Genomic DNA, 25,187 nt, shown 5'->3' with positions numbered 1-25,187 from the left:
CAGGACACGCACTGTTAGCGCAATTTCACGAACGATACACGGGTGAAAGTAGACACTGCAGGTGACACATGAACAGTGGAAGTGCTAGTGATAGTCAGCCATTGGTAAAGTGGTTCCGGTTGTCACATTAATGTGAAAACGATATCTTCCTCGACGTATTGTCCGTGCGAAGGTTCATTGCTTGCACTTCTCCCTACATCGCTCACACTCAGTCAAATGACTCCGAAATTCGGTCAAACTTGCCCAACCAATTTGACATTCCTGATTAATAAAGCTACTGCACCCACATACTGCAAACGTCTATCTCTTGGAGCGAGGCCAATGGGATACGAATTGGATTAACGATCTTAAGGAAAGCGATGCACTAAATCCTGATGAAATGACGAATCATGTAGTGCGTGGGGGATATGGCCTACACATCACTGATAATGCCAGGCTCACCAATGTTAGAAGCGACCAAGACGCTGGGCCGATTCTCGTCGACTTGGCCCGGATCCACTCTGGGTTTGTTGGTACGCTTAAGCGTCTTGACAGTGCGCTTCATGCCGAATGCTACCAATCCCACTACTACCGCGACACCAGCACAGACCACTGCACCGACAGCATACCCGGCAGTTCCGCTATCGAACAGTTTAGCGCGGTCTGACGTCTGTGCATTATCTTCGGCCGAGATGCTGCCACCCGATTCAGCCAACAGCATACGCCTCTCCTCGACTGAAAACGAGCTACCCTCATCAGCTGAAGTGATACCTTCGCCGGACAAGGCATAAGCCACACTAGAGGTATTGACAATCTCGCAATAATCCAGGTAGTCGGAGATGTTGGTGGGGAACCTCATGCAGTATCGGCAGCCGGAGTCGCCGATACACCCCGGCGCAAGTCCTTCAGGGCAGTGAAGCGTGTCGAGTACAACGCCGATTCCTCCAGCCGCTTGACCATCCGCCAGTGATACGTTAGAACAAGCTTCCTCTACATCTGGCGAAAACTCCGTTGCCTCATGAACCGCAACAATCATCTCCGATGACGCTGTCTCCAGCGTGTCTTCAACGGCAGGGATCGCCTTGAAATTGATGTCAGCGCCGTTGTCGGTCGAAGGAATATCGGAACAGTTCATGTATGAGTGCGACTGCGTCGTCTCGAACCGCTTGCAGAAGCGGCAAATGCTGTCCACGCAACCTACACCACCATCTCCACAGCGGATGTCGGTGACGATGTCGAGTCCTAGACTCTTGTCCCCGTTCGAAGCCGTTTGGTAGCAATCCAGAGGAATCGAGTAAGCTGAGACCGTCGATACTGGGGCGGTAGTAGGCGCACCAGTAGGGGAAGCGGTTGCAGTCGCGGCAGGCGTAGTAGTAGGCGCCGTTGCTGTTGGTGTAGGGGTAGAAGTTGGCGAGTAGTCCGAGCAGCTCCCCAAATGCGCTGACTGGTCCGTCGTCTTCGTCTTGCAGAGCCTACACACGCTGCTCATACAGCCAAGTCCTCCGCTGGCGCATGTCAAGTCCGTGATGATACCGATTCCCACAGCGGCATCGCCGTCCGACACGGTTGACGTACAAGTCTTGGACGCCGAAGATGTAGTGGGCGTTGGAGTTGGCGTTGAGGTCGAAGCTGTTGCTGTTGTTGAACTGGTAGGGCAGCTGGTCAAATGCGCTGACTGAATAGTATCCGTTGTCTTGCAGTATCGACAAATACTGTCGATGCAACCAGTTCCGCCACTTGAACAGCTCGAGTCAGTCACGATATTGATACCAACTGCAGCATCTCCAGCGGAGACCGTCGTAGTGCAGGAACTTGCACTTGTTGCCTCCAGACTATCGGCGCTGCTTGAAAGAAGCAGTCTAGTTGGCGCATCGGAATCACTCACAACTGGGATCGGTACGAAAGTGATGTCAGCGCCGATATTTGATGGCGGGATGCTGGAGCAATTGATGTACGTCTGCGATTGAACTGTGTCAAAGCGCTTGCAGAAACGGCAGACGTCATCCAAGCATCCAGTTCCACCGTCACTGCAGCGAATATCCGAGACGATGTCCAGACCGACACCTTTGTCACCACTTGATACCGTGCGGGAGCACTCAAAAACAATAGAAGTGGTAGTAGATGGTGCCGATGTCGCTGCCGGAGCTGTCGTTGCCGGGGCTGTTGTTGCAGGAGCTGCCGTTGCCGGAGCCGAAGTCGATGGTGCCGTTGTCAGCGGGGCAGTGGTTGGCGCTACCGTAGTAGCTGCAGGCGTAGTGGTTGGGGCTGCTGTGGCCGGACTAATAGCTGTGCCCGTGATTGAGGCGCAGTCGACGAATGACGCGGACTGGGCAGAAGTAGTGACTCGGCAGAATCGGCACACCTGATCAATGCATCCCAACCCGCCACTCGCGCAGCTAGAATCAGTGACGATGTTGATACCGACAGCAGCATCTCCATCCGACACTGTCTGGCTGCAAGTTTGCTTCGTTGCGGTCGGAGCTGGCGTTGAGGCGGTGGCTACTGGGGCTGTGGTTGGAGCCGACGTAGTGGCTGCAGGTGCCTGCGTGGCCGAAGCGGAGCTTCCGATCAGGGCACAGTCGGTGTAAGTTGCAGATTGCGCAGTTGTAGTCACTCGGCAGAATCGGCACACGCTGTCGATGCATCCCAATCCACCGTTGGCGCAGGAAGTATCCGTGACGATATTGATACCGACCGCAGCGTCACCCGCTGATACTGTCGTTGTGCACACCTTGGTGGCAACAGGGCAGGCATTCAGGTGCGCTGACTGAGTCGTGTCCCGCGTTTTGCAGAAGCGGCAAATACTGTCGATGCATCCGACGCCTCCGCTGGCACAACTCGCATCAGTGGTGATGTTAATCCCGACCGCCAAATCGCCATCCGCCGCCGTTGTGGTGCACAGGGTAGCAACTCCCGCCTCGAAGGCCTCTTCATTTCCGCTGTTGCTTGATGATAGGATTGTTTGGGAAGCCTCGGGCTGGTACTCATCACTGTTATTCAGGACGAAGTCGACATCGCCAGTGTCGCTGGACCCAGAAGTCGAATCAAAAGCCCACGAGCACGACACAAACTGCGACGACTGTGGCGTTGTTTCGATCTGGCAGAACCTGCAGTGGTCGCTGAAGCAGCCAATGCCCCCATACAAACACGAAGGATCGGTCATTCCAGCAACTCCGACCACAGCGTCACCACTGGAAACATTACAGGGGCCTTGCGAAACAGCCAGAGGTGTCATGGTGGGGAAAGAAGCACCAAGCGACTCGCAGCTCTCGAGGTGGGCCGACTTCAGAGTATCGAGCACTTTGCAGTACCGGCAGTGGTCATTGTAGCAGCCAAGACCACCACCAGCACACGCCGGGTCGGTAATCACTTGGATGCCAAAGCTCTTGTCTCCGTCCGAAACTCCGCACTCCTGCAGCAACTCAGCCGCAACCGATCCAGAAGCTGAGTCGACGTCGCTGGCCTCGGCACGCACTGCCAGGACTCCGCCAGTCGATAGTGCATACATTGCTGCAAGCGCCACGAAAGACCGCAATCCCCCGCTTGAAGAGTACACCATGACGGCCACAGTCAATCGTTCGGTTCCTCTTGTCTTCACGTCCAGACTCTGCCGAGTGAAACACGTTTGAAAATGCTATGGGTGCATGTAGCGCTTCATATGCGACGCAAGGAGCCATGGGATCAACTCTATGAATGGTTTCAACGACGCCAGCGCTTGATTGATCCATCTCATGCCTCATGTCTGTATGATCTATTGTCAGCTCCGTGGTCATTTTGCTTGAAGCGCTGTTGAACAGCAAGGAGCTTGCGAGATTGTTCTTCACGCGATACTGCGGTGAAAACGTCACTGAGGTTCGTTGATCCGTTTCACGAACACCAGTCACAGCGAAAACCAACTATAAATCTGTAGACGGGCGCTGCTAAACACCGTGCGTTTGCCACCGGTAGACGCGATCGCGCGCTATTCGCCTTCCCAATGACAAAAGGGATAGTTGCTCGCATGAAGCCACCTGCAACGTGAATTCGCGGCGCAAGTCAAAAGAAAATGCTGTGTTAAAATAGTATGCGAGTGACACCTAGCTCGGTGTGATGCGATCATGATGGTTTGCAGAAGAAGTCTTCCCTGACAGGTAGCAGTACGGCTTACTTGGCACTGGGCAAAGCGATACTTGTAGACTTCGAGTTGTAGCAGCTCGACAATCCCGGGGTCGAATCGTTAACAAATAGCTTCCCCTCACTGGAGCAGGCTATACGACAAGACATCTACTTACATGCTTTCGCATTCGCAACTGGATACAGGCACAGCAGCCTAAAGCCATCGTGGTAGACTCAGTAGGTCTAGATCGTGTCGAGTTGCTGGTCCTTTGACCGGCTGGGCTGTTAGGATTCTTTCAGTAGTCCAATATACCTCATCATCATCAGGTACTTGCAGAAACTCTGCAAGGAATGCCAACTTGTCTTAATTAATAGCAAACCTTTTTAACACACAAGATTCCCAGTTGCCGGCGCGATTGGTGGCCATCTTTTAGTCTACCCGTAGTGGCCAACCAATTGTGTTGTTGAAGCTTGGACCTAGACGATTCCGACCCCCAGATATCTGCCTTGTGCACCACACGTTTTGGTTTGCGAAAGCTTGCAGGAATGCGCTGCGGGGACGAGCTCGAACCGCAGCCGACCAATATGAATCTTTTCCTTGCGTTCTTGCGCAGCAAGAGATGCTGTGCGTGAATTTCACTTTTAAAAGAAAAAGACAACGAGATTGTCGCTTTCATATGTCTGCAAAACAATAAAACTGCTGTTGTTGCTGCTGTTCTTAGACAATTTCCTGGATTTGACAGCCTCTTCGAAAGAATTTGTCTCTATGTACCAACAACAATTCGTCCTAACCGTGCAGCCGCGTATTTCCAGTGGGAAGCACTGCTTACGGACACCCCCCAAATGTCTATGACGAGTTGCAGCTGAAGAACCAGGCTGCCGTTACTTACTGCACTACAGTGAAGAAACACTCGCGGTTGTAAACACGACACCACCAAAAAGAGAGAGTGCGTGCGTGTTTGTGGCGGTCCACATGTACTGTAGCTCTCGACGATGACGTCGGTAAAATCAATGCACTACTATTACGCGAAACCCCCTGCACTGTCGCCACCTCAAGAAAGACAACTCGCTCGACAGGCCTAACGAGCTTGGTTGGGTCGGTCGAGTTCAGCACGATGGTGACGAGCAAGCCGCGAATCTCACGTGTTGTTCGGAAGCCGCCATAGTTTTTGGCCATAGTTTTGGTGGAGTTGTGTGCACTTTCTCTACCATGAAGCGAATCTCCGAGATTCATCGCACCTTGAAGGCGGAAGATCGAGTGTGACGGCTTCTGGGCCCCAAGCACAGCTTTTCTCCTAATGCATCGAGGCTTCCGGAATCTCTGCAAACACGGCGGCACTCATCACTTCCCAATCGCTCAGGTGAGGGCTAGATAAACCCCTCAACCCTCGGAATCCCCCACCACCTCGTCAATTCAGTCGCCATGAAGTTCGGCAAAGGCTTGCTGCAGGAAATTCTGCAGAGCAACCCGGAGTGGGCCCCCTTTTGGCTCAACTACAAAATACTCAAGAAGCGCATTAAAGCCGTAACCCGAGCAGCGCACCACGCCGTCAATCAGCGCGACATCTGTACGTGAAAGTGAATGTTCGTCCCCTTTCAACCTCGTACGTAAGTATTGACCCAGCTTGAACCTATTGCAGCCGAATCCGAACTGGAGGTAGCGTTCTTCCGCGACCTGCAGGCAGAACTCAAGAAGATTTCGCTCTTCTACGCTGCCGAGGAGAAGCGCGTCGCCTTCCGCTACCAGCAGCTGCGTTCTGTCCTTAAGACGCTCAAGGTGCGTGGCCGAACAGACTGGTTGTCCCTATAGAGCGCTTCTGATTGTTGTGATGACGTTGCTCTTCCAGAAACGAGAGAAGATTGAGGCATCTGAGGCTCAGCGACTCATGTTCGCCTTCGTCCACTTCTACCGTGAGTGCATTCGTCTCGAGAACTTCGCCGTTATGAACTATCAGGGCTTTTCGAAGGTGGGTTCTCTCCTCTAGTGAAGCCGGGCAACACCAACCGTTCTCTAACTGCTGATGCACCTCAGATCCTCAAGAAGCACGACAAGATGACGGGTTACAACACGCGGTCCAAGTACATGCGCCGGAAGGTGAATCTGTCGTCGTTCTCCAACTACCCGAGCCTGCTGCAGATCTTGGCGAGTACGGAGGAAATGTTCCACGAGGTGGAGCGTGACGCCCGCATGGCACCCGCCGTGTCCAGCATGAAACTCAACATTGAGTCAAAAGTGACGCCGGTTGCTAGCAGCACCCACGTCCTGGCCCCGGTGGTCCATATCCCGCCTACTTCCTCTGCTGCACCAGGAAGCTCGTCCACGCCCGTCGGAATGACCGCGTCGCTGCCTCCGAAATTCCCGTCTCCCCACCTAACTCCCTCCAACTCTTCACTTGCCGCCGCCTCCTTCCCCGCCTCGGTCTTGTGGGCTTCTGAAGAGCAGGAAACAGTCCACCATGAGCAGAAATTTCAGCTGTAGCTTGATACGAGTCATTGAAGTCCAGCAACAATCTATCCACGTCTAATTTATCGGCAGCAGTTCGACCAGTGTCCAATTCAAGTCCACAACCCGAATTTCAATTGAGTTTTCATTCTACAACATCAAATTTCAGATTTCGTGCGATCTTTTCCAGACCTACTATTGGTCGATAAATCTCGAATATCACGATTCCACGTTCACTCCCCCTTCGACTGAAGCGATCATCAAGACACGCACGTCATGGCTCAACTGCTCCGCGCTGCAGGTGCGCGCGTGCTCACGGCTCCGACGCTCACCCCCTACTACTGCAGCTAACACATCTGTATGGCTACATTTCAGCAAATGGAAACCTCGAGAAGGTGATCGAGCTGCGCAGCGACTGGGGCTTCCAGAACAAGAAGGGCGAGTCCGGTACGACTGCAACAAATGTGACTTTTATCTAAGCTGCTGTGATAGGGGCATGTTAAGTAACAACTGTTCGTCATTTTTGTGTTACTTCGTTAGTGCTGCACGTGGCGGTGGCTGAAGACCGACTGGAGATCGTGCAGCACCTCGTGTCCAATGGGGCCATGCTCAACCTGCAGGAGAAGAAGCGCCGCTTCACGCCGCTGATGTTGGCGCTGGCTCAACAGCCGCCGAGCTTTGAGGAAATCTTCCAGGCGCTGCTCAAGGGCAAGCCTGACCTCAGTCTGCAGGACTCTTCGGGACAAACGGTGCTTCATCTAGCGGCGGGTACAGCAATGATCCTTTGGCTTATGCAAACAGACCTATGGTGACTCGTATTTACTGAAGTGCGTTTGTTTGTGGTGTGCTGCACCTATAGAGTACGAGGAGGTGGACTCATTGAAGCTGCTGCTGAGGGCGAAGGCTAAGGTGGATGCAGTCGACAACAAGAAGATGACGGCACTCCATGTGGCGGTTGCCAAGGGGAACCTCGAGATCGTCCAGTTGCTGGTTGAAACGGGCCGTGCTAACGCCAACGTGGTGGACGCCAAGGGAAACACTCCACTGTAGGTGGACCTGTGACCACGATGACGGTGCTGGAGTTGGTGCTAATACTTTGGGTGGAAATGCTGATCCGATGTAGGCATTGGGCGTGTATCAAGAACGGAGACGGTCAACTTGAGTTGATCAGCTACCTCATCTCCAAGGTTCGTATTGCAACGAAAGCCGCTGGAGACATCGGGGCTAATCGTCGCATTGCTGTGTATGAAGGGCGCCAAACCCCTTAAGAACGCCCACGGAAACACGCCCTTGCATTCGGAAGCGATGCACTGCGATTCGTCTGGAAATTGGCCGAGTGCAGCTGCGGAGACGCTGACCACTGCATTCCCGGATTTGATTGCTGAAGTGAACAACAATGGGCTAACTGCCCAGCAAACGTTTGAGCAAGATATTGATGCCGAGGAGCCGGTGGAAGATAAGTCGCCAGCCAAGTCGTCGAAGAAGAGCGGGCGCCGAGGCAAGGGTGATGACGAGGAGCAGTTTCAAGAGAACACTGCTGCTGCTCGAGCCGGTACGTGACACTTCAGTAGTAAACTTGAGGCCGTTGTGTATGTATGTATGGAAGCTAATCATGTATCGCCAACATTAAAACTGTGCAGCCGCTATCGCTCACTCGAAGAAGAAGATCTCCAAGAACAACAAGGAAAGCAGCGGCATGGCTCCGTACATGTGGGTTGCCCTGATTTTTGCTGTTCTTGCTGTCTTGAATGCCATGTTTTCGACGTAGTTTTACAGTTGAAGCGCAAGCTAAGACGTAATCTTGGAGCCCTGTCGAGAATCACCCAACCAAGTTTCTGCCTCCTAGATCGATGTAAATTGCTACGCAAAGCCAAGGGTTCGAGCAGTGTGCTGTTCTATTTGAAATTAGTCGCATACATCCGATGAAGACGATTCATCGTCATCGTGGCACTCCTGTTCCTCCTCTTCATCCTCTTCTCCAACATCAGCTTCATCTTCAATAAACTGATTCCTTCCCCGAGAACGACCAGTAATCTCATCCTCTTCCTCCGAATCGGTCTCACCCTCGTAAGGGTCCGCATCATCATCCTCGCTATCATCTTCGTCCAGGTCTTCTTCTGATCCTTCCACTTCACTGAATTCGCTGTCGTCATGCGCGAGGAAGCCCTTCAAGTTGCCGTTTTCATCGACGTCTTCCTGGTCTAAACGACTAGGGAAATCCAGCCGATCTGTCAGATCAGGTAGGTCGAGCAAGATTTCATCTTGATTTCCATCGAGGTCGTCAAAAATATGTGACAGCAAGACTTGCTGAACCAACGCAATTTTACGCTCAAGCTGCCAGTGCTCACACAATTGCTTCAACAAGCAACCGACGTCGCACACCGTCGACATGCTTTCCATAAGCGGATGCAGCAGCTCCATCACTTCAGTATTCGACTCCATCAGGGCCACCCGACGCTCCAAGGCGGAGACAAATGCCGGGTCACGCACACTCAAGTGTCCGTTCTCTAAGGCCGACGCCATTTTGTTCATCAGCACTCCGGAGTTGCCAGATCCAGCCTCGAAGACTTGCATCAGGTGCTTCGCGGACAAGTTGATACCCAGTCCTTCAAGGAAGTCCACACTTACAAGTTCGGGGCACGTGTCGAGAAGGAAGTGCGCGGTTTTGCTCTCTTTGAACTTCCACTCAGCAGCAAATAATCGAACAAGCCGCCCAACCTCCACGAGCTCCCAACGTTCTCGAGCAGCCGAATCAATAAGACGCGAGTACAGCGATGCGTCGTCGCTGTGATCAGAATCAACACCACTATCCTCCTCGCTTTCAGATGAGTCGTGCGTTAGCGGAACAACAAAAGGCGCCACCGCCTTTACTACCCGTTTGGGAGCGACTAAGGTCTTAGCCGATTCCTCTCGAGCTGGCAAGAACATGTCGTTCTTCTTCTTTGCATCCTTGGCAAGAGATGCTGCAATCGGCGTCAAAGGCTTGGTAGGTTTTGTATCCTTTGCCTCGTCCTTCGCCAAATTCTTCTTCACAGACGAAGCTGCACCTTGGGTGACTGCTTTGCTCTTTTGTGGTGATGACATGATCTTCGCCTTCTTCCCTAGCGCAGTTGATTTAGCGTTGCTAGCAACTTCACTATGGCGCTCGTCCGATAACACGAGCGGTTTCCCTTGTCTTGGCTTTGCAGCAACGACGGTCTTCGGCGACGCACTGTTCATACCATTCACCTTGGGAGATTTTTTTCGCTTCTTGCGTGAGCCTGGCGACTTTGGTGCTGGTGCAACAGGTTGACTGGGGGCAGAGCCATTCACGATGGTTGACGGCTTGGCTCCAGCAGAGGAAGAAGCGTCGGCTTTTTCTAATGGTTGTGGCGGCGTTGCGGACGCAGTGTTTTCATCGTTGGCCTTCACTGGAGCGCGCTTCAGTTTCCTTAGCTTTTTCTTCATACTCCTCTTCTGACTCCTCGATAGAGTGCCAGCAGGATGATTATCCACGTTACCATTCACTTCAGCTTTCTGTAATTGGTTTGGTGACTGGCTCGGCTCAACTGTCTTCGACTTAGCAGGTTCAGCATCCTTTTGGTTCTCCACAGTCTTAGGCTCAGTAGGTTCAGCAATCTTTTGTTTTTCCGTCTTCTGCGCAGCAACCGCTTTGCCAGTCGCGCTCTTCTGTTTCTTGCGAGGCGGCTTCGTCGCTTGCTTCTTCGCCATCTCCTTCATGCTCCCGAGCGCCTGTTCCAACGGGTCCACGCCCTCATCGTCGTCCTGAGCATCTCCACTCTGCATGGAATGCCACTGAGGCGCCTGAGCCGCGACCTGCACCTTTGTCGTCTTCTTCACCGTCTGCACTGTCGTGATCAGCTGCTTCTTCGTTTTCTTATTATCCTTCACCACATGCGTGGCCACTTTCGTCTTGACCGCTTCACTTTTGACGACGGTCGGCATCCCTGGCACCTTGATGACTGCGGGGCCCGCATTCTTCTTCTTCTTCTCCTTCTTCACCTGCACGGGCTCAGCCGAATTCTTCTTCGTCTTTTTCTCCTTCTCCTTCTTGGGCTTCGCGTTGAACTTGACCATGGGCACAGGCTCTCCGTCGTCCTCGTCTCCGCCCATGCCCTTGTGCTTCTTGTGCTTCTTCTTCGCCTTGAAGGTCACGCGAGTGGCCTCCGGGGCCGCGACTGCTGCCTCCTCCTGCGGCAGCTCGAACATCCGCGCGTGGAAGGCTTCCAGCCGCTTGCGGGCGTCATCCTCGCCGCCCTGCTCGACCTGGAAGCTCTCGGCGCGCCGCCGCCTCTTGTTCGCCATCGCTAATTGAGCTGTTGGCTCTAGGACCAGCAGCTTTTTCCGCCAATGAAACGACAGATTAAATTTGAGCTGGCCAATCACGGGCGACTCAAACGTGCGACTTGTGACAAGAGCAACTTATTCCTATCTTTGGTCAAGATGAGACCGTCGGCTGTGGCTCTTGGATTCGTTGCCTTCGCGGTGTGTTGTGCACTGGGATTGTATGGACATTGCCAGCGTGACGGAGAGTTTAAAGCGTGCGAGAAAACTAGCAAGCAATGTCGGCGCGAGATGATGCGGTCCAAGCGTCGCAATCATAAGGACCAACGACTTCAGGCCAAGAAGCTCGCAAAAAGCCAAGCGTTAGCTGCCGAACGGGCCGAGATGACCGAGGAGCAGAAAACTGAGCTGCGAGAGCGGATCCGCATGCAACGAGTGGAGCAATACGTAAGGACTGCTACAATAGGGGCGATTGAGTTGCGGTTATGAATGTACTAAGTGTTGGTCGTGGTGTGTGCAGCAAAAGCTGGAGGAGGCTCAGTTGCGTGGGGTTCGCGTCGTGGTGGACTTGGCATTTGCAGTGGATCAGACAAGTCGAGTACGAATGCTTGGAGATGGGTGTATTTGTGGAGTGCTATAAGTGCTTATGGTGCAGTCGTTTGCTTGTTTTGCAGGAGCGCAATAGCATCCTGAAGCAGCTCGGGTGTGTTTTCGGATACCTGAAAAGCTGTCCGCTGGATAACCTCGTGTCGCTGCATCTCGCATCCTGTGCGCAAGAGCTTGCTGCTGTGTGCGCCCAGCATGGCGCACTTAGCTGGAAGGTACGACCATTTCTACTATTGCTGCTGGATGCTGTTGCTTACTGCATGCTGGGTGTACGGACAGATTGGAAGGCATGAAGAACCGCTGGAAGAACTGTACGACGCTGACGAGATTGTCTACTTATCGCCAGATTCAGACAACGTACTCGAGACCCTTGATCCAGCTTGCGTCTACGTCGTTGGTGGCATCGTCGACCGCTCTGTTCGCAAGGTACAAAAGTTACAACTGTCTCGTTCACAAAAGCTTAGTTTTTGCTAAATGGTACCTGCCTTTCAGGGTCAGACCATGACGAAGGCGACTGAGCGTGGCGTTCGAACGGCTCGACTTCCGCTTCAAGAGCACTTTGCTCGATCTGGTGCGAGGGTTCGAACGCACATCATGAACCTCGACTCTGTCATCATCGCGCTGAACGAGGTCGCCAACCATGGCGACTGGGGCCGCGCCTTTGAACGATCGGTACCTGCTCGAATCACGCGCTGTAAGGGAGCTTAGAAGAAGTGCTCTTGATAACCATGTTGATTCATTGAAACTTGGCGATAATTCATTCAATCGTGTGAACATGAAATATGCATATATAATTCCACTATGGATGGCTTGCTCACTCGCCGACTATGGTTGCCATTCCTGCTATAACGCTGGAAACTGCGGCGGTCGCGGTTGCCGTTGCCGTCGCGGCAGCATTGGTCCAGTTGATGCCCTGGCCAGCTCGTTGAGCGACGGTCGTGTTGTCGGCGTCGATAGACTGGCAGTGGGTTATGGCATACACGAGCTTGTCATGCATCACTTCACGGCACGAGTAGGCTGGCAGGTCGATGGAAAAGAAACCTGTGGAGCATTCAATCTCTGTCAGTTCTGAAGGTAGAAAGTAGCCGCGTGATGAAGCATTGCGACACTTACAGGTATGAGCAATAGGCAGGTACATGTCGGCACGTCCTGCAGCCTTGGGCAACCCTGATATTTTGAAGTCTTGTGTGAAGTCTGCAGCATGCGTCGGCAAACGCGATCGCCCCCTGTAACACAACACAGTCCAACCCTGTTAGAATCCACTCGATCATACCAAATGCAACGCCTACGAAGATTCCTTACCAGACGAATCGCAGGAAAGAAGACTTCTGCTCGTCACTGAACTCGCCCAGAACGTCCCAGAAGTAGGCAATGTGCGGGTCGGTTGCTTGACAGCCGTCACCGTATATGGTTCGTCGTCGTAGCAGAGCAATATCGACGGACGGCTTTCCACACACAAGCGTCCGCAACTCATGCCACGAGAAAAGTCCCAGTGTAGGGGCTGGAAGAATTGTTGCCAATCCGCGTGACATATCCGCGCACACTGGTGCAAACTCAGTTAGCCGGTATGTTTCGACTGCACACGCATACTCCTCGCGATCATCCCAAGTCACATGCAAGTGTGTTCCCCCTGGAACAAGCTCTACTGTCTCGCGAGTGCTCGACAGTACTGTAAAGCTTGCGTCCACGATCTCATCGAACATGGCCTCGGTAATACCGTGAGCGGCCAGGTTAGCTATCGTATCCACCACTTGGAAGCAGCCCTGATGAATGACCTCAATATCGTGGCGTGCCACCTGCTGCCCCACCAAAAGCTTCCACACAACTGGAGGAAGGTTCAGATCCAAAGGCGTCTTGGTACGCACCGCTATACCAGCAAGTTTTCCGAGAAACTCGGCCATTTGCACTCGTCGTGGGTTTGAACGAAGGTGTGAATTCGGAACAAACAGCTCGCGATTTTCGCCTGTACTCATCAGAGCGTTGGGGCATGGTCGCAACACCGGCAGTAGTGGCGTGAAGGTCTGCAATTCGGAGCTCAATTGAGCTAGGCATTCGCGGTACAAACCACCGAAATCGTCACCGAACTCGCCTACAAACTGGCACTTGAAAGCGCGATCAGCTCCACGTAGTAGAGTAGGCTGAAGGCCATGCAGCTGCTCAAACGTCTGCGCAAACACACTGTCACGCTCACCAGCTTCGCTAGCGAGGGGATCACCATGTTCCGAGAGTTCTAAGGCGTCATGCGCACGATGACGGTCAACCTCGATTTCTGGACGAGCTGCTGCCGGTGCTTGTTGCTCTTTAAGAACACCAAGCCACCATGCAAGCTTCACATGCTGGAACACCACGCCGCGGAGAGCGCGTGCGCCTCGTGCTAACAACGACCGTTCGTCTTGAGCCGAGAAATCAATGAAGGCTAGCGAAGTCTGCAGACGACAGTTAAAGTTACGGAGCACCAAAAAGCGGCGCTGAAGTGCTTCCAAAGGAATACCCCGCAGAGCGGGGAAGGCTCGGAGCTGCTCCTCTGTGGGGGCAAACTCCTCCGGCGCCATGCGGAGAGGATCACAGCTGAGAAGAGCTTCGGCACGAGACTCGCATATCTCGTTCACGAGCTGCACGAGAGCACAGTCGCGTGCTGGAGTAAATACTCGTTGTGATGCGTGCAAGCGGCGCAGTTTGGAGCTGTACTTGGTCGCCAATAAACGACGTCCGGTAACTGAGAATTCCGGAACGACTGTAAACGCTACACCCCATTTGGTGTCCCCAGACGACTGTTGCTGTTGCTGCTGAAGCTCTGTTGTGTCACCGATAGGGACTTCTTCTGCGGCTCGAACGGCATCAACATCTCCATCAATGGGTGGTGGTGGAGGGATGGAAGTCGCATCTGACACATCGCCGTCCAAATTCTCGGACAGAGCTAGTGCTTGTTCTTGCAAAATCTGACGATGGCGGGCGCGGCGCGCGACTGCTTCGGCTTCTTCCCGAACGAGTGCTTCCATTGCATGCATGTTGGCTAAGATGAAGTCTGCCGCCTGCTCAGCATCATCCTCACAGTGGCGTAGGGCGTAGATACACCAGTCCATTGGGAAGCCCATCTGACTTAGCGCGATACCCAACTCCATCCGGAAGTTCGGGATAGCTCCATCACCTACACCCCCCTCGCCGCTTACAAACCCTCCCAGATCTTCTTCTTCTTCACTGTAGTACGAGTCCTCTCCACTTGCGAGTCCGCTTCCGGTCCGGGGTAAGCCAGGTTCAAGACCTCCATCTTCGACGCGGTGGCCACCGATGAGATCAATGGAGTCGCGTTGGTTATACAAAGCAAACCCAGGGTAGAACGTGCCTTCGAGTTTGGGACCGGTTCCTCCAGGACCAAAAGCGACGCCCAAATCCTTCCCGTTGAGAGCATAGCTAAGAGTTCCACGCCGCAAGTCCAGCGTGAGTCGGACAACATCCCCCGTCTTAAACTTGTCACCGTAGGTACCTCGTTGTTTACTGCCATTATGCCAAAGCGCACGGTTGCCGATCCAGCCCCACCCGCGGTTATCTTTTCCAAGGTAGGAGTCGAGACGCACATCCTTACGAGCGATACCCAGGAAGATGTTCGAACTCGCGGTCACAAAGGTAATCCGGACCTCCCAGATATGCACCCCGCCATCGAAACGCGCCACGCCAATTGCAGTTTGCCAGCCCTTGTCGCGCACAAGTGACAGTCTTGTGTCTCGAGCTTCAAGCTTCAGATATGGACCTTTGCGCACGCGGTCCACTCGGCATTGGAAGTTGGACTGCACAGGGAATCGCCACACGAAACTGTCACCATCAATGGTGACCTCCTGGCCTCCACAAGAGCCCGTGAAAGCACGCACTTCAGCTTCGCCTCCGCCGCTTGTCGTCTCTTCGGCCCCACCTTCACCTCCGGCATTACCCCCTCCTTGCAAAATCTGGAGGCAGTGGGAACTGGCCGTTTCGCTCTGAGGAGCAAGCCTGACACGAATACTGGTTGCCAGAGGAATACTGACAAGAGATTCTTGTAGTTCCAAGTCGTAAGGATGCGCACTCTCCACGCGAATGCATACATCCTCCGATATGTCCGACAAAAAGTTGTCGGCAGAGAGCATAAACTCATCCGGAAGTTGAGCCACAGCTTCATTGTTTTCAGGAACCTCCTCCGTTCCTGTCACTTCGCTAGGTCTGGCCGGATCCATGAGTGCCTTCATCACACCGTAAACCTGGCTTAGTGGTTCGAACCACTCGAAGGCACTCATAAGGTTGTCGCAATCCAAAGAGTGGAAACGGAAGCTGAAGTTGGCGTTCTTCGCTGACGCAGTCGCTGTAGCTCCCATGTTAGCCAGTAGCTTGCAATCGGCGTTAAAGGAAATAGTGGGGTGAAGCTGCTGAGGACGTGAAATGCTTGAGAAGGCTGTGCCTAGTAGCTGGCCATTCTTGCAGAAGAAAATTTCTTGCGTGTCCAGGCGTAAGCCACAGCCAAACACGTCACCAGGGCTCACTGCACCAGCCGGTTCTACCCAACGCCAGCGATCTACGCTGGTATCTCCAGCAGATAGAACTTGCCCACTAGCCGGCGTGAAAGAGTAAGACCGTGAGCCATCAGCGCTTCCGCCCACCAATACTCCTTCCAGAGGAAAAGAAGGCGGCGAGAATCCCACAGCAAGTGAGCCACCCATGTTCGCACTGGTGCTCCACTCCACGACAGTGACTTCAAAATACACGATTTCAGCCTTCACTTCATCCTGCATGGTCATCACCAGAGCTGGCGTGTGTTCCAATCGGCAAGAATACACGTCTCCAGGCGGCGCTCCAAGTCCCTCAGCTGCCAGTGCTTCCCTGGCTGCTGCATTGCTCCCATCGTCAGCACGGAAGTCCAGCAAGAACTTACGCTCTTCTCCCGACAGGTGCCGAGTGACTGCCATCTTTGACGAATGACTCACCAGCATCTCCACGAACGGTTGCTTCGCAAAGTGGAATCCATACGGGAGGCTCAGCGAGTTGCCGCCATCACGTTCTAGACAAGCTGCAAGCTCTTGTACACGCTGCGCGCGTTGTTGATCTTCCACCGCCAGCATTAACTCCACAAAAGCCTGTAGAAGGGCATGCAATGTGAAGCCGCCATCCTGGTCCTGACTCAGAGCCATGATCTTGGACCGGCAGTACAGAAGGGCTTGCTTGTCATACCAGTGCCCACCTCGCTGAATCACCGTAATAAGTGATCGTACAAGCGAGACGGCAGCCTGGCCACTTGACGGTTGATTTTCGCGTAATACCTGCTGCACCAGCGCGAATAGTGCTGCCGGCAGCTCGGAACGCAACTGTGTTGGTGGTGTCGGTTTGTCTTGGGGAATACTCGGCAACAGCTTGTGGTACTTCAGCAAAACTTCGACGAAGGCGAGCACATTGTCAACACTAACTGGTGCGCACAGAACCAGATCTTCGTCCGAGAGACTTAGCGCAAATGCAGTACTAGGCTCGCCAGCGTTTTCGTCGTTCAGTGTGACAACAGGCAACAGCAGTCCGCTGCTGAAGTCAGATTCGACGGCCCAAAGAGAAGTCTGCACGACTACATCGTTGGCGACTGGCAGCAGTAGTTGCATCCGAGACGTGTCAATAGACTGGTTCTTAGTACCACGAGCCTGGCCAGAGTTGTCGTTCTCGCCACCCGCATTCTCTTCATCCTGAGCTTCGTTCTCAACCTCGATCGTTGTTGGAAGCTCGACACCTCCACCCCCTGTCGAGGCAGGTGAAGCTGCGCGCCACACACAATGAAACGCGTCAACAGGCTTGACGAGATCTTCCCGTACGCAGCGCGTGCTAGAAACGTCAGGAGGTTCAAAGGGGTCTTCCTTGCTCCCAGTAATACAGCCCAATGCCACATACCCGGGCGGTGCAACAGGCCACCATATCGAGCGTAGTTGCTTGCGCTGGAAGTCCGGATCACTTTCGGAATTCCGGGGCAAGCCTTTGCCGGTAACGTCGACCCGTTCAAAACTCACAGGTGGCAGTAAAAGCCCTTGCTCCTCGGAGTCGCTGAAAAGGAGCATAGGCGCATCCGGGGCTCCATTGCCACACTTTACAACGTCACCCAGGCAATACCACTTGTTAGCCCCGGGCGTTGCAGACTCGAGCGCTGCTGGCAATGTTGGCCGCCAAACTGTCACCGCATGATCTGCCGCTGACTTCATCCATGCATTATCATTGCCCACGGACGATGCAAACCGCTTCCGCCACTTGTGCCGATGCTTGAGTAGCGGATCCGGTGGTGGGATGCTCCATAAGCGTTCGTATGTATCAACTACCAAGACTTCAAGACCACACGAGAGCAACATCGGTCCCTTGGGGAAACATCCATCAGTCTTGCGGACTCGAAGGGGAGAGCTATCCCAGTTTAAGTTCGTAACGGGAGCTGCATGCGTACGAGAAAGAATGTGCAGGATCGTCTCGAATGTGATGCTCTCCAGTGTGCAAGAGAGCCTTTGGTCGTTAATATCCTCTCCGGCGTTGACTCTGTTCTGGTCGCTCTTGACAAGAGCCTCAACAAGTCGACTCATGCCTGACCAGCCAACTTTCGTTGGGTGCTCCGTCATTTGATCGATTGATCGCTGCAGCGTCGATAGATTTTGGGATGAGCTCAGGTTCCCAGCTAACGTTTGCGTGGGAGAGCGCGCCATCACCTCACGTGCCATGCGCGAGAGGATCTGTTGGACCTTTCCACTCTTTTGTGCCTTCGGCTGCTGATGTAGCTGGTACTCTTGCTCGCATGCAGTGCTCGTATTGCTCTGACTGGGCGCATTCAAGAGCGAAATTAGCCGCCGAAGCACCACTGGATTGCCGAGTTCGCTCAGTTGGACGTCCCCATTTTGTGATGCGCTTTGGAATAGCCTCACAATTTGAAGCAGGATCTTGCGTGCGTGAATTGCGGCGAGACGCTCGCATAGCGTCTCTTCCTCTAGGTCGATCTCAAACGAATTCATCTGTCGAACGCCGTCATCGAAGCTGCTGTTGCACTCACTCCAGAGCGTGAGGTCCGTCTTCGCCGGCAGATATTCCAAGCACGTCGTACCGAGGCTTTCCATTTTCTTGGTTTTTACCGGACTTCCGTTTCCTCTGGTGCCGATCCGTTGAGGCACAGGGGGACACAATGCGCTCGATTCTGTCAGAGCGTAACTTGGGTTTTCGTCGCCAATGTCTTGGAAGTTAACCAACGGCTCACTCGCTACTGGTCCATTAACTCCAGAAGGCGTCATACTACCCCCCTTTGTGGTGAGAGTATCTTGGTGCCTGGGTGAAAGCACTGAACTCTCAAGCTCTGCACCTCTAGCTGACAGCAGCAAGCGCAATGCATCGCCATACTTGTTATCGGTTTGACGAAGAGCTTCCGCACACACTGGCTCGGTTCTTCCTAGCACCGTGGCTAAGTGACGCACATTTGAAGGGTAGACACGCTGCGAATCACCAGAAAGCTGCAACGGTTAGTGTTAGATCCTTACATGTATGTGTAGATGATGATGCAATAGTTAGGAACGCTTACCGAGTCTGAACCACGACTACGTTGGATTACCGAAAACGCTTCGTCCATACTACCAGCCGTCATGCGGAGGGCCTCCTCGCACTCGGTAGCGCTGGCTGCTATATTCGCTTCTTGAACTCGAGCAAGAAGACGAAGAGTTAGCACTTGCATTTCCTGGAAGCCAGACGCCGTGTTCTAGACATAGTTCATAATGCAAGTTTACACGACAAAAAATAATCGTTAGCACGAACACACCCAAGACGAGACAGTATGCCATCTAACAGAAGAATACGCTTACCAGACGCGTGGCTACGCCGGTGTCACCGCTTGACCTTAGCACGCGGGTCTTCGCGAGTTCATTCGGGATGTTTGGCCTCGATTCGCGGTTTACGCTGTCGCGGCCTAGCGCAATGCGAAGCATCGACCCGACGCCTCCCTCTTGCCGTGGTGATGTTATCGCTGTTGATTCGTTTGGCGCAAAACTTTCACGCTGCTGGTATGAAGCGGGGGACAGAATACCTGGTGGTACCATTGTGGAGAACATATTTGCTGGAGGAGGTCCCACAGAAGGGGTGCCTGGGGCTTGAAGCACAGAAGAGCGAGGAGAGGTATACCCACCAGCTCGAGGAGAGTCCACAGCAGGGTTCGGAGATATCAACGCTCGAGGGACATCACTCTCTGCGACAGAGGTAATTACACGCAGACCCTGTGTTACAGTCTGTCGGCTTCGCCCGTCAACGAGACTCTCCGATGGGGTAAAGTTTCCTGGAGAGCCGCGATTTTGCAGCTCTGCGGGACTCCGAGGAACAATCTGGGGTGTTCCAATCTGTGGTTGTTGGTACTCCTGCCCAGGGATCAAAATATTAAGATCGTCTGGGTTTTGCGACGTCGTAACAATAGGAGGAGGTGCGTGGCGGCCTCCACCGGACGTCCGAACTTGGAACTCGTAGGTCACCAGGCCACCTCGAGAGAGGATTAATGATATACGAGACCCGCTTGTAATCCGAGTGCTGGATCCATGAATCCGGACTCCGTTCACGATCGTGCCGTTCTTGCTGAAATCCTGGAGTTCAAACTGCTCCTCAGTTCCGTCAGCTTCTCGTCGCAAACGACGCAAGTGGAAGTGACGTCCACTAACACTGCGGTCATTCACAATGAGGTCACAAGCATCGGCAGCACGACCGACCCGAATTATTGGCGCCGTCAGTGGGAACGGTGTGTGGTCAATTGCTGAATTCCCAGGAGCACCAGGCGCGTGGCCATGCTCGTTCTCATTGAGTGGGGGTAAAGGCAGTAAGACACCCCAAGCACCGAACGGCAGGTCTCCTTCGCCGGATCTGTCGGAGCGCTGAGTAGCACCGCGCAACCCGTTTGCACCGAAGCCTGCAGGTGCAGAACTTGCAAATGACGGATGGCTAACCTTACGCCGAGGTGATTGGATCGCATCCATTCCCCAGCTTAGCGCGTTTTCGCTTCCCAACTTCTGAACGACTTCGTCCCGCATATCCGCTTCGTACTGATCCAACGCTGAGTCAATCACCTTTTCTGTGCTTAAGAAGACTTGTCGCTGCTTAACACATAGCCACCGTTTCTGAAGAATATTTGACGTTTCAAGCCCCGAGACATCCGACTTGCTTGCCCACGACAGTGACTTCTCTGATGACAGCAGCGAAGCTAGGCTTGACACCAGTTGAGAATCCATACTCATGATCGTCGGGCTTAGGGATGGGATTTGCTTCAGTAAGGAGGACAACGCCTTGGACGATCGCCATCGAAGCTGTTGCTTGTACATTTTCAACCGGCTCCGAAGTACTTCCTGCACTGCGCTGTTCTGAGGTAGATCCAGATCGCAGTTCATACCGCACTCCTCTTCAGCAGAAGATGCGGACAACATTCTCGAAAGTGTCATGATGATGTTTTCAATTTCATCGAACATATCCACAAGAGCCGGAATGCGCTCGACAACCTGAAGTTTTGTGAGCGGGATTGGCTGTGCGCGTGCGTCGGGTTTGATCAGCGGTGATACCGATCCTTCATTGCTAGTCTCGACAACAACATGCGCCAACAGATCAGCCGTGCGCGGGTCCCTTGAAATTCCAGATAATACCCCTAGTTTTGGCGAACCCTGCGTTCTATCGTCTTCGAGCGAAACGGATCCGCCTTCTCTGAAGCCTTCTACATGGCCTCCAACAATACTCACTGCCGCTACAACTGTTGCCAGCCCATCAAGTGCATCCTTTGCTTTTTGCCAGAGCATTAGCGACTGTTTATCTCGGATGGTATTCTCAGTGTCGTCAGCTTGTGCATTGAGATCTGGTGCGTTGTTGATCGATTCGTCCGTTTCAGGTGAAGGTGTAGTCGACTCGGGCTTTCTCAAAGAAGTTGAATCAGGGTCTCGGTTAAATCCACCAAGAACGTCGGTCTGGCGTGCCTCACCATCCGCTTTCTGAACATTCGAGTAGTAAAGGCAAATCGTGTCCAGCAGCTCACCGACGCTGTTTGACTTCGCAAAACCTCGGTTAATCGCGGCGTTGATTGCAACCTTCCACGTCGGATAAAGGGTAAGATACCGCAAAAGTGCCACCACTTCGGCCGCTTTAGCTTCCGCTACATGAGCTTTCTCGAGGGTTGTCTGCTGGATCTGGGCGATTCCGATATCCTTGGTCACGGCAACCCCCTTCAAACATCGAGCCGAATGGCAGAGTGCTGTACTTGAGCACTCTAAGCCGAGCTCATGCGAACAGAGACGCGGACGAAGCAGAAGCGGAAGTCCTACCAACGTCATCAGCATGTTGATGATATCTCCCGAAAACACCGGGGCTGACTGCTGAGATCGATGGATCTTGTTAAGCGCAGACACTGAGTGCTGGGGGAATACCAGCATCCCAAGTCGAATGCATACAGTAGCCGATGCCAAGTCGGGTGAATTCATTCCACTAATAATGTGAGCCATCACCTCCGTGTTAGCTGCAATGATGGAGCCGACATTGGTGTTCGCAGAGCCACACGCAAGTAGAACACTCAGGATCTGATTCCGGTAGAAATGACCATGAAGAGCGTCCGGAGGCACCACCACACCAGCAGTGGGTGAAGGGAGCGTAAGTTTGGCTCCAAAGTAATGTAGGAGCCCAACACACACGCGCTTCAATGAAACGCACGTACCCAACTCGTGAGACGCAGTCGAAGCTAGCATTGTACTTGTGCTTCCACTCACAGCTGCATCGTCTTGCAGCAGTTTCAAGCTTTCCAGCAAAAAGCTGATGAACATGGATAGCACTGGGTTTACACGGTTCCGCCTAGACGACGAGTCATTCCTGCCGTTGTCCCTGGCATCTTGAAGGGACCGATACATGAGAGCACGGGCCATTGCCCAACTAGCTGCATGTAACTTCACAAGAGGCAGTTTGCGCTGGGGGTAGCTGCGCTTGATCTGAAGTGGGGCCCGCTTAACCACCGCAGCATCCGTCATGTGCTTGGAGTCGATCTCTTTCATCAGCGACTCGAACAGCGCATCTGAATTCACAAGACAGCTATTTTCTGGCAGGTCTTTTGCCTGGCTTGCATCGTCCGGTGCACCATCAAGTCCGCAGCCCTCGCCTGAGCGCCCAGTGAGAATGTAGGAGCTGTAAAATCCTGCTGCAATGCGAACAACTTCGTCGTTTGCCAGTGAATTCGATGGAACGGGCAAAGGCAGATCAGCCGATGGGAGTGTCCTTGACCCCGCTCCGAGCTGGCCCTTGTTGTTGCGTCCGAACACCATCACGCGTCCATTTGACATCAAAATGAGAGTGTGGTAGCACCCACAGGATGCAGTCTTGATCTTGGATGACAAAGGTAACGGTACGTACTGGGCACTATTCTTGTGATCCTTGCTTCCAATCCCGAGCTGCCCGTAGTCATTACGACCCCATGTGATAAGCTTGCCTTTCTCGCTGATGGTCACAGTGTGGTAGTACCCACAGCTTACAGCCACGATTTTCTCATCACTCTCTCCTAGCGATGTCTTTACCAGAGTTGGCACCTTCATATTCCGTGCATGCCCTAAGCCCAGCTGCCCGTAGTCGTTCTTTCCAAACGAGTAAACTTCTCCACCACTAGTAATAGCAATTGTATGGTAGAGTCCACACGCCACTTCAGTGATCACTTGGCTCGACAAGGAGTCCACCAATTGCGGGGTGTGTTGGTGTTGCGTGTGATCGAGACCCAATTGTCCGCAATCGTTCATTCCAAACATCAGTAACTCGCCATTGCTTGAAACGACAGCACTGTGGTGGTAGCTTACAGCGGCCGTCGTAATGTGATACTTCTCACGAAGACTATCGATCATTCGAGGTGTGTGGCTCTTCGAAATCGTCGACCCAAGTCCCAACTGTCCCCGGTCGTTGTACCCCCAAGAGTAAACAGCGCCATCTGAAGCCACAGCTAGCATGTGCTCACATCCATTCGCCGCAGCGACCATATTAATGACGATCCCGCTCAATGCGCGAACGGGCGTAGCTATGATCACTCGCTCCTCGAATGTTCCATTGCCACACTGGCCACTTTTGTTCAGTCCGCAAGTGAAAACAGCACCGTCCTTCATCACGACGGCGAGAACTTCATTCCCTCCAGCGATGTCACGAATGGCTTTCGCAGAGAAGAAAGGCACGTGCTCTAACTTGCTCGTTGAGTTGCAGTGCCCCAAGCACAGCTCGCCGTAGTTATTTTGCCCGCACGAGAAGAGTTCACAGTCGTCAAAGCTCGCCACACTAAGCAGTCTTTCGGTCCTACCAGCTTGTCCGGATACTGCTGCACCACCACTGCCGTCACCGACCGTCGTACTTGACGGTTTGGATCGGGTCAAGCCATCGCTGAGGGCAGCCATCTTATCACTCCACGACCTCCTTGGCGGGCACAGTAAGGTATTCCCATCCATCTGCTCCTCCTGAGATTCACTGGACGTGTAGACGTAGTATGCAGAATCTAAGTCACCACGGTTATCGTCGTAACACGCAGCACATAGCTTGATGCTGTCATCGTCGCGCTGGCCGTAATACGCCCCACATAACGGCATTTTCTTGCATTCCTCACAACTGTAGGACGACGTTGTGCTCTCACTGTACGCTGGTCCGTTGTCGCGGTCGAAAATACCACAGAACCCAAGGTATCCGATGTCGATATTTGTGCCTGCCGACGGACAAATTGCTTTAACGATGATGTATCGACCGGTCACGGGGCAAGCCAGCTGCTTGGAAATCTGAGCGCAACTACCGTCCAATACGAAAAATGCAACAGGCTTGGTTTCATCGCGAGGGCAACACCCATTGCATGGAGGGAACGGCAAAGCCGCGAATTCTTCCGCCGTCATGTTATCAAACTCCTGGTAGTCCGCTAGGTCGGGAGGGGTACTGGTGACAAATACGACGGCGGATCGAAGTGGGCTCGAATAACCGGGGCCAGGGCCTCGAATATTGATGTAGCTGATACACATCGGAGTGTCAACTTCGTGCTTCAGCACCAAATTCACGTTTGCACCCTTTGCGGAACTATACACCGTTGTGTCGTCCAGAAGACAGTTACGAGCGGCGTGGGAGCTGCTAAACTCCCCGCCGTCGCATGAATGCACTTGTAGCTGTAAGCTCTTTCCCAGTTGAAGCTCGTTCGACGAAGACATGAGATGATTCTGGAATTTTGTTGCTGGGTAAAACACATGCGGTGGTAGCTCCAGACGAGGACGCGCATGGAAGTTCACATCGTAAACGGTACCGTTGCACAGCGCCGACACTGCCGGATACAATGGCTTTGTGATCATCGAAAGGTTAACGTGATGCACTTCAGGGTCCGAGCGGTCCGAGTACACAGTTACTGTTGCCTTTTCGAAATCAAATAATACTCCGAATATACCCCACTCCAGTATTTCTTCCGTGGTCTTCCATTTGACATCCAGTTTATCGCGTAGTGGAGCGTCAAATTCCGTGAAGTCACTGCCAACAATGCCAAAGCTGAGCGCCGAACGTCCATCTTTTCCAGCTGCAACAATACGGACCTCAACGAAAATGCTTTCAGTTTCAAAGCCATGGCTTGCAACAATAGTCTCGTACTGATCATCGGACGAGCTGCAATCACCGGCGGCCACCGTCATTCCATTTGGCATGAGTTGCAGATGACTCCCCTTGAGCTTACCATTCCAGCTAACCGTTGCTCCATCAAATGGGGCGGCAACCAGTCCCCCAGACACAACTGCGTTAGAGAACTGACAGTTGGAACTGGCACACCAGA

General features: G+C 53.2%; 6 protein-coding genes across 6 annotated transcripts; 3 read left to right on the top strand and 3 right to left on the bottom strand.

Annotated features, from left to right (window-relative positions):
• Positions 1 to 412: 412 nt before the first annotated feature.
• On the bottom strand, positions 413 to 3,538 carry PHYSODRAFT_321952 (hypothetical protein; the record flags this gene model as incomplete). Its single annotated transcript, XM_009517262.1, has 6 exons — positions 413 to 1,176; positions 1,286 to 1,451; positions 1,542 to 1,672; positions 1,750 to 2,043; positions 2,084 to 2,258; positions 2,342 to 3,538. 6 exons carry the CDS (start codon positions 3,536 to 3,538, stop codon positions 413 to 415), a joined length of 2,727 nt encoding a protein of 908 aa, XP_009515557.1.
• Positions 3,539 to 5,497: 1,959 nt separating this feature from the next.
• PHYSODRAFT_248423 (hypothetical protein) lies at positions 5,498 to 6,553 on the top strand (the record flags this gene model as incomplete). Its single annotated transcript, XM_009517261.1, has 4 exons — positions 5,498 to 5,642; positions 5,715 to 5,851; positions 5,922 to 6,041; positions 6,107 to 6,553. 4 exons carry the CDS (start codon positions 5,498 to 5,500, stop codon positions 6,551 to 6,553), a joined length of 849 nt encoding a protein of 282 aa, XP_009515556.1.
• A 219-nt stretch (positions 6,554 to 6,772) lies between these two features.
• On the top strand, positions 6,773 to 8,518 carry PHYSODRAFT_353505 (hypothetical protein). The gene is made up of 7 exons (XM_009517260.1): positions 6,773 to 6,818; positions 6,893 to 6,964; positions 7,058 to 7,285; positions 7,377 to 7,563; positions 7,641 to 7,704; positions 7,769 to 8,069; positions 8,202 to 8,518. Exons 1-7 carry the CDS (start codon positions 6,794 to 6,796, stop codon positions 8,441 to 8,443), a joined length of 1,119 nt encoding a protein of 372 aa, XP_009515555.1. The 5' UTR covers positions 6,773 to 6,793; the 3' UTR covers positions 8,444 to 8,518.
• On the bottom strand, positions 8,435 to 10,822 carry PHYSODRAFT_408994 (hypothetical protein; the record flags this gene model as incomplete). The annotated part of the gene is made up of 4 exons (XM_009517259.1): positions 8,435 to 9,187; positions 9,407 to 9,661; positions 10,109 to 10,321; positions 10,367 to 10,822. Coding segments are annotated over 4 exons (1,677 nt in total), but the record flags the coding sequence as incomplete, so codon positions are not given.
• Positions 10,823 to 11,092: 270 nt separating this feature from the next.
• PHYSODRAFT_466927 (hypothetical protein) lies at positions 11,093 to 12,115 on the top strand (the record flags this gene model as incomplete). The annotated part of the gene is made up of 5 exons (XM_009517258.1): positions 11,093 to 11,248; positions 11,322 to 11,399; positions 11,476 to 11,622; positions 11,687 to 11,833; positions 11,900 to 12,115. 5 exons carry the CDS (start codon positions 11,093 to 11,095, stop codon positions 12,113 to 12,115), a joined length of 744 nt encoding a protein of 247 aa, XP_009515553.1.
• A 106-nt stretch (positions 12,116 to 12,221) lies between these two features.
• On the bottom strand, positions 12,222 to 25,062 carry PHYSODRAFT_309181 (hypothetical protein; the record flags this gene model as incomplete). The annotated part of the gene is made up of 5 exons (XM_009517257.1): positions 12,222 to 12,448; positions 12,521 to 12,633; positions 12,710 to 18,864; positions 18,951 to 19,124; positions 19,228 to 25,062. 5 exons carry the CDS (start codon positions 25,060 to 25,062, stop codon positions 12,222 to 12,224), a joined length of 12,504 nt encoding a protein of 4,167 aa, XP_009515552.1.
• Between the last annotated feature and the right edge of the window lie 125 nt (positions 25,063 to 25,187).

The sequence above is a fragment of the Phytophthora sojae genome (genome assembly GCF_000149755.1).
Source record: "Phytophthora sojae unplaced genomic scaffold PHYSOscaffold_1, whole genome shotgun sequence".
Classification (NCBI taxonomy): Eukaryota; Oomycota; class Peronosporomycetes; order Peronosporales; family Peronosporaceae; genus Phytophthora; species Phytophthora sojae.
This window is presented reverse-complemented; position numbering and strand designations above follow the sequence as displayed.